Raw genomic sequence first — 9,000 nt, forward strand, 5'->3', positions numbered from 1 at the left:
TGGATGTAAAGGAGATTCCAGGAGCTTTTGAGAGGTTCACAGGTTCTCCAAGAGGTTTTAAGTTTTTACGGATGTCTCCAGGTTCTTATTGGTTCCTTGAGCACTTAAGAGGTTCCACTGGTTCTTGGGAAGTTCTCCGCTCTCCTCCTTGAAGAGGTTTTCTTGAGGACATTCAGGGGAAGAAGTTTTTCTTGAGGAACGTCTGCATGTTCTTAAAGAGGTTCCACAGGCTCAATATGTTATCTAGAACATTTCATAAGTTCTTAAGATTCCTGAAGCACTTATGAGGTTCCACTGGTTCTTGTAGAGGCTCAATGTGTTATCTAGAACATTTCATAAGTTCTTAAGAGGTTCCAGTGGTTCTTGGGAAGTTCTCCGCTCTCCTCCTTGAAGAGGTTTTCTTGAGGAAGGTCTGCATGTTCTTAAAGAGGTTCCACTTTTTTTCTTGAGAATGTTTTCAGGTGTCTTCGTTGGAGACATCTTGAGGCAATCTAGTGTTACAGGGGCCGTTAAGAGTATCCAGAGGTTCTGAAGGAGGCTTGATGATTTCTTTAGAACATTTCAGAAGTTCTTAAAGAGGTTCCACTGGTTCTGGAAATTATTTTAGAACGTTTTAAATGTTTCCTGAGTAAATCCAGGGTTACAGCGGTTATTAAGAGGTTCTGCGTAACGCTAGATCATTTCTTTAGCACATTTAGTTAGTTCTCAAAGAGGTTCCTTGAGCACTTAAGACGTTCCACTGGTTCTTGAGAATGTTTCATGTGTACACCTTGAAGAAATCTTGAGTAAATCCAGCGTTACAGGGGTCGTTAAGAGGTTCTGCGGTACACTAGATCATTTCTTTAGCATGTTTCAGATGTTTTTTAAATGGTTCCTTGAGCACTTAAGAGGTTCCAGTGGTTCTTGAGAACGTTTCAGATGTCCTCGTTGAAGACATCGTGAGGCAGTTAAGTGTGACAGGGGTTGATAAAAGGTTCCAGAGGTTCTGAAGGATGCTTGATCATTTCTTTGGCACGTTTCGGGAGTTCTCAAAGAGGTTCCAGAGGTTCTTAAGGAGATCTCCGATGTCTTCATTGAAGAGATTTCATGGTTAAGAAGTTTCTCAGAAGAGGCTCAGCTGGATGTAAAGGAGATTCCAGGAGCTTTTGAGAGGATTCCACAGGTTCTCCAAGAGGTTTTAAGTTTCCTTACGGATGTCTCCAGGTTCTTATTGGTTCCTTGAGCAATCGAAGAGGTTCCACTGGTTCTTGAGAATGTTTTTTTTGAAGAGGACACTTAGATCTGCACTTCCTGGGAATCTTTGTGAAGAGAAGGTTTTTCTTTCCCGGTTGCCTCCCTTTATCATTTAATTGATTGATTGTCGATAAAGAACCGGTGACCTCTGACCTCTGAGTACGTATGGGTACATGAGGACACCTGGCTGGCTTTAAATATCAGATGTTTACGTTCAACGAATGAAAAAAGCAGAGCTGATTTGAAGTGGAACAGAATTGCTGAATCTGATTTAACATTTTACGTTGATTTACTATAAGAAAGATTTAAAAAAAACATCTGCAATTCATCCAGAAACTTTATTAATCGTTCGACTGTTACCTGGAGAACAGAATAATCGTTGTCTTTTGAAATAATCACTTCTGTTTTACTTTAATCTTCATGTTTTCACGGTGGAACGTTCAGCTGCTCAGTTTTACGTCATTATTTGGAAGCAAAACGGTCACAAAGTGTTTGATTTGTGCTTGAAAATGTAAAAAAGAACCTCTTTGTGTTGCTCCTTTAACAGAGAGGTTTTCAGTGTTTCTTCTTCTGTGTGAAGAGAAACACTGAAACTAATTCAAGTCCATTTCACCTCACAGCAGGTGACCGGCCTCGAAACCAGACAGCGCTGGCAAAACCATTACATCACTGTGTGTGTGTGTGTGTGTGTGTGTGTGTGTGTGTGTGTGTGTGTGTGTGTGTGTGTGTGTGTGTGTGTGTGTGTGTGTGTGTGTGTGTGTGTGTGTAAAACCTGCCTGTCTTGGCTCCGGTCTAAAAGCAGCACAATGTCCAGGATTTAAATTTCACTCTCATTAAAGAAAAACCTTCCTCTATTCAGGAGTGTGTGTGTGTGTGTGTGTGTGTGTGTGTGTGTGTGTGTGTGTGTGTGTGTCAATGAAAGCACTTCCCTTACAGTTTGTCTGACACACACACACACACACACACACACACACACACACACACACACACACACACACACACACACACACACATGGAGACCGTCGATCAAAGGTTCTTTGTGTCTTCATTAAAGCTCCAATCAAGAATCGAATCCAACAAAACATCAAGGAGTTTCTGTGTCTGTGTGTGTGTGTGTGTGTGTGTGTGTGTGTGTGTGTGTGTGTGTGTGTGTGTGTGTGTGTGTGTGTGTGTGTGTGTGTGTGTGTGTGTGTGTGTGTGTGTGTGTCACCAGTATAACTGTCGGTCACCAGTATCACACAATCCATTTCAAACTGGTCACCTTTTTTTAACGATGCATTCAGGCGCTCAGTCAATCCCCGTAAACCGTAAACTCCATTACCTTCTTATTTCAACCCATTTTTTTTATCTTCACCTGAACACAACACAGTAGTTTGATTCCAAAATTAATTAACTTCAATTATACTCAAATACCACAATTTTAAGAGGTACTTGTACATTGTATAGTGTTGTACTTTTACTTCACTCTGAATTTATCTGACAGCTTTGGTTTCTTTACAGGTGAAGATGAGTTCTTATGAATTAAACATTATATTAATTAGTTAAATTAGCTCCACAACGACATCATTAAAAATGCTACTTACATAATTACATCAATAATATATACATAGAATGTTTTACACTGAGGCATTTAACCAGTTTATTTATAAAGCACATTTCAAAGAGCTGAACTTAAAAACCTTTAAAAGACAAAGTACAAAAAAACACATAATAAAACAACATGAACATACAATAAAAACAGTCATTTATAAGTCAATAATTAGCATAACGTAGCACTAATGAAGCCAAACTCCATTCAGAAAACAAGCATTTTAAGAGTTGTTTGTTTGTCGTCTTGCAAACAGATCTGAGAAAACATGAATTATGACTTTTTACTAATCTGCATTATTATAAAGTTATTTCTGCATCATTATATATTTGTTTTTTCCAATTAAATCACAGTGAAATCTGTGTATTTATCTGGCTTTACATTCAGTGAATGTGTGTTTTAGTGTTTTTACAACATGTAAAAAAGTTTCTTTCTTTTGCGTCGTGAAAGAACTTCTAGGTACTTTTCTCAGAAACAGAAAACTGATCTCAGACGGACAGACGGACATCAGCTCATAGTCTCCGTCTGTCTGAATGCTGCCATCTGTCATTGCCTTTGTGTGTGTGTGTGTGTGTGTGTGTGTGTGTGTGTGTGTGTGTGTGTGTGTGTGTGTGTGTGTGTGTGTGTGTGTGTGTGTGTGTGTGTGTCTGATTGACAGCAGAGTGCAGGAATGTGTTTAGCTTCAGAGAGCTGAATGAGCTCATGTACATATGAAGGATTCTTTGCAGCCATGTTGGACGTCCTGAGGTCAGCTGACCTCACACATGACGCCTCCAGTTGATTCTCATTTTGTTTACGTCAGAAAAAAGGTTGAAATATTTCAATTTAAGGAAAAGTTAAAACATTTTTTTTCTCTTCATTGTTTTTCTTTAAACACAAAATATTTTGACTCTAATTTAATGAATAATATTCCAATAATAGATCAAATTATTCCAAACTTTCTTTTAATATTATGGTTTGATTTTCATAGTACCTAATTTTCTTTAAGTATAATGACTTTTTCCTTTTTACATAAAATATTTAGACCTTTTTCCCATAATTTCTTCAGATCTTGTAATATTATAACTTTATTTAGTAAATACTTTTTATTTTTTAAATATCATGACTTTTTCCTCAATTTTTTTTAACTTTTTTTCTAACCAGCTTTTTCTTGTAATAATACAAACATTTTTTGCAAAAAAATGAAACTTAAAGGGACAGTTCACCCCTACATCTAACACATATATCGTTCCTCTTAAAGGTCATCTAGAAGTGTCTCGGCTTGTGATGCTCAAAGCACCAGAATCAGGACTTCCTCCTCCTCTCTGTCTTTGAATAACTTTATATTTAGCAGTTTCTGCCTATTATTGGGATTATGGTGTATTTCAGAATTGACATGAAGGTTTATGGATCATATTTGATCTAACAAGAGAACCCTTTAAGGAGGAGGCGGAACCCTTTAGGTTCTCCACAACGGACTCATGTGTTTAAAACTTTTAGATGAGGAAGTAAAACTGAACGATATCGACGTAGTGAAATCATCCTTCATACAGTTTGTTTGTTTGCAGTATCTGAATTCATTTTTTTCAATTATTTTTTACTTAATAGGATTTTGACTTCATTCCTGAAATATTACAACCCAGATCTATAAATATTATGTTTTTTGTGTACTTTTTTCTCAACTTCAGATATCTAAATATTCTGACTTTTTACTTAATTCCTAAAATATTATAAGTTTTTTCTGGTAATATTATCACTGTATGTTCAAAATATTACAACCTTTAGCTAAAAAAATATGACAACTTATACATTTTTGACTTTATTCACAAAATATAACGTTTTATATTCTTATGAATATTTTGCCTAGATGTATTTCTTTATTCACAAAATAATACAACCTTAACTCCTAATATTATGACTTTAATCTTGAAATTCTACTATTATTTTCCCATATATTTTTTTCTTTATTTGCACAATAATCCAACTTTTGTTTTGAACATATAAAAGCTTTTTCTATTAAATCCTAGACTTCATGTTTTAAAATATGTATAAATGAATATCCAAAAGTCGCCAAAAACTACAACTTCCTCTTCATTTACTCACTTTGTTCCACACTGGAATATTTCCCACAAAACAAGTGACACAACTCACTGAACAAATGATGAAATACAGAAATATATTTAATAGAAACACTGACGGGAACCTGGTTACTCCAGCTGTTTCAAAATAAAAGCCCAAAAGACAATAATCTGAACATCAAGTCAACCTATGAGGTCATATGACATCATCGTTTCAGCCAGAAGGGTAATCAGTGTTTCCTTGTTGTTGTTAAATCAAAGCTAGCAGACGCTTTTATCCAAAGCGACTTACAGTCAGTAGTATGTTACATATCATCATCATCATCATCATCATCATCATCATCATCATCATCATCAGGATGAAGGAATCAAACACACAACACACACTGTCGTCTTTCTCTGATTTAACTGTCATTTATGAGAGTTTTGTTTCTGATAAAACTTGTTCAACTGATTCAAGTTTGGAAACAATAAACAAACACAGTATTTTTAACTTTTTATGTTTAAGTTACATTCTAAAAGATCTCTGTTTGGTTCTCTTTGGTTCTCTTTGGTTCTCTTTGGCGACCCCTGTGGCGATAAGCGGTAACGACAGGTGTGTTTTGGGATCTCACTATAAAGGGCTCATTCACAGGTAACAAAAACATAAACATTCTTAGTCACAGGGGATTAAACTCAAATGAAAACATAGTTATGGATATTATATTCCACTTCTGATTATTGATCCACCAGAAGGCTGAACGCTGGCCCTTTAAATGAACGTCTTGTAGATTAAAACTTTAAGGTTTGAGACCACATGTCTGAAAACACACACATCACATGTATGTATGTACGTGTATATATATGTGTGTGTGTTTAAGTGAGGCAGCTAATGAATGTGTGTGTGTGTGTGTGTGTGTGTGTGTGTGTGTGTGTGTGTGTGTGTGTGTGTGTGTGTGTGTGTGTGTGTGTGTGTGTGTGTGTGTGTGTGTGTGTGTTAAAGCAGTAAAAGCCAATCAGCCGTAACACTGTTAGTCTGCTCAGAGTAAAGGAACGTTCTGCACAAACAAGCCTTCTTCTGTGTGTGTGTGTGTGTGTGTGTGTGTGTGTGTGTGTGTGTGTGTGTGTGTGTGTGTGTGTGTGTGTGTGTGTGTGTGTGTGTGTGTGTGAGATGGACTACCTGTTGTGAAGCCACACACACACACACACACGTGCACACACACATTAACAGGCTTTATGGAGTGTTGAGAAAGTTTCTTAACAACCGATGTATTCAACCTGCAGACACACCCTCAGTGTGTGTGTGTGTGTGTGTGTGTGTGTGTGTGTGTGTGTGTGTGTGTGTGTGTGTGTGTGTGTGTGTGTGTGTGTTGGACACAGCCCGTCTGTCTCCCTGTTACCTGTCGATGGTTATCTGTCCACACAAAAGCTGCAGAGCTCCGTGGTGGGTCAGATAAGGAGGAAGGAGGTCATGTGACCGTCGCTCTCAGCCAATCAGAACCAGTGATGTCATCGTGTTGTCACTTGAGACTGATGAGAGATCAGTGGTGTAAAGAATATTTATACAAGTACTGTACTATTTAAACAGTACTTGTACTCTAAATGTTGTTTTACTGCACTACATTTATTTAATCTATCATAATATATATTATTCTGCTTAATGAGTACTTTTACTTTTGGTACTTTAAGTATATTTTTCGATACTTAAATACTTTTACATCAGTAATATTTTTATGCAGTATTTTTACTTTTAACAGCGTATTTCTAATTTCTAATACGTTTATTTTTCCATGAAAATGATGTGATATATTCTTTACAGTCAGGTACTGAAGAAAGTACTTTTTATTTATTAGTATGGAGGCTTAGGTGATTAAAAATGTAACAACAATATTTAATTATTAAAAAACTTTGTTGAACTGAAATATTATCTGTATTCATTGATTATTAATCGACAGATAATTACTCATCAAGTACTTTACTTGAGTATTTTTGTTTTCTGATACTTTTTACTTTTAATGCAGTCCATTTATTTAATATAATATATATTATTCTGCTTAATGAGTATTTACTTTTGGTACCCTAAGTAATAGTTTTTTACTTGTAACAGAGTATTTCTACGCTGTAGTTTTACTACTTTAAAGTAAAAGATTGAAGCACACCTTTAATCATCGAGTACTTTACTTACGTTCTAACTACATCTCAGAGATACATGTTGTACTTTTGTCTGACAGTTTTAGTACTTTACAGATTCAGATTAATGATACAACATAATGATGATGTATTATTACAGATTAAACTACTAGCTGTAGTAAAGTCGTGATGAACATTAATGCATGAATAATTAATACATATATTATTCTGCATAATGAGTACTTTTACTCCAGTTTGAATGCAGGACTTTTATTTATATTTCTACACAGCAGTTCTGGTACTTTTCCTGAGTACTTCTTCCACTGCTGCAGTTTTCCGTTCATTCATTCCAGTCACTTCCTCTCCGTCGTGTTTCTCACTCAGGTGTGTGTGTTGACTCTCACCGCCGCTTTGATAAGTGTGTGTGTGTGTGTGTGTGTGTGTGTGTGTGTGTGTGTGTGTGTGTGTGTGTGTGTGTGTGTGTGTGTGTGTGTGTGTGTGTGTGTGTGACTTCATGAGTGGATGCTTTGTCAAACTTGATGATGTTTTTACATGTGTGTGTGTTGAATGGAGTCTGTGTTTAAACTCAGAGTCGTTCATTAATTCAGTTTTTTTTGCTAATTGGCTGTTTTTTTAAATGTCCAGTACAACAAAGATTTAACTGTGAAAGGTATTTTTTAATCCTGAAGGTTCCTTCCTCTGATCCGTACGTTCTGTACTGTGTATACAGCGTGTCCTCTCTGCAGGACTCACAGGTGAACTAGTCCTTCTGTGTGTTTGTGTCTCTGCAGAGATCTCAGTATGAACAATCTGACCGTGTTGACCAGCGGAGCTCTGAGCGACCTGCACTTCCTGGAGGAGCTGTGAGTCACACACACACACACACACACACACACACACACACACACACACACACACACACACACACACACACACACACACACACACATTCGGATATGACATCAGTTCACTTCCTACCACCTGCATGAATTATCTAACAAAATATTCTGCTTCAATCCAAGTTGAAGACAGACAGACAGACAGAGAGAGAGACAGACAGACAGACAGACAGACAGACAGACAGACAGACAGACAGACAGACAGACGGACAGAGAGACAGACAGACAGACAGACAGACAGACAGACAGACAGACAGACAGACAGGTAGACAGACAGAGACAGACAGACAGACAGACAGACAGACAGACAGACAGACAGACAGACAGACAGACAGACAGGTAGACAGACAGACAGACAGACAGACAGACAGACAGACAGACAGACAGACAGGTAGACAGACAGACAGACAGGACAGACAGACAGACAGACAGACAGACAGACAGACAGACAGACAGACAGACAGACAGACAGACAGACAGACAGACAGACAGACAGACAGACAGACAGACAGACAAAACTAAATATTCTGCTTCAATCCGAGTTCGTTGGCGTTTAGCCTCCAAACAAACTTACACAGTTCGAGGCAAATAAGGAGTTTTATTCATTAAAGAAAGTTGATTTAATAACAAAAAGACTAATTTAATCTGATTAATCATTTTATTTAAAGTGAGGTTTTTATTAAAGATTTTCTTCTTTTTTTTGTTGGGTGATGACGTCAAAAAATATAACGACAGACATTCAAAGCTTCATTAGCAAACCTCAAAAGAAGCTGTGAATATAGAAAAAAAGCTTAAATAATGTATTTTTATAATGCATAATATTCCAAATAAAGATATCTTAATATACATTCAGTATACATGTGTTGTAAAACGACAATAAAGCATAATAGAGTTTAGCGCTGCTCAATAAATCCTTCTTTATCATCATCACATCAAAATAATAAAATACACAATAAACTTTTTTTTTACGTCATTATTCTCAATTTCCCAGAAAATCCTATTGAAATGATTAAAGTGTCATCTTTCCATCTATCTGCACCAAACAGACAATATTTAATATAAGATGATATGTTGACACACATTTGGCCTTGTTCCTCCTGTGATTTAAACATTT

General features: G+C 36.7%; 1 protein-coding gene across 1 annotated transcript in view; it reads left to right on the forward strand.

Moving 5' to 3' along the window:
• Positions 1-9,000, forward strand: part of LOC129112809 (leucine-rich repeat-containing G-protein coupled receptor 5-like) — a 35,772-nt gene that overhangs the window by 1,936 nt on the left and 24,836 nt on the right. Inside the window, 1 exon segment of the mRNA XM_054625043.1 lies at positions 7,779-7,850. Coding sequence (XP_054481018.1) covers positions 7,779-7,850 — 72 coding nt within the window.

The sequence above is a fragment of the Anoplopoma fimbria genome, chromosome 23 (assembly GCF_027596085.1).
Source record: "Anoplopoma fimbria isolate UVic2021 breed Golden Eagle Sablefish chromosome 23, Afim_UVic_2022, whole genome shotgun sequence".
Lineage (NCBI taxonomy): Eukaryota > Metazoa > Chordata > Actinopteri > Perciformes > Anoplopomatidae > Anoplopoma > Anoplopoma fimbria.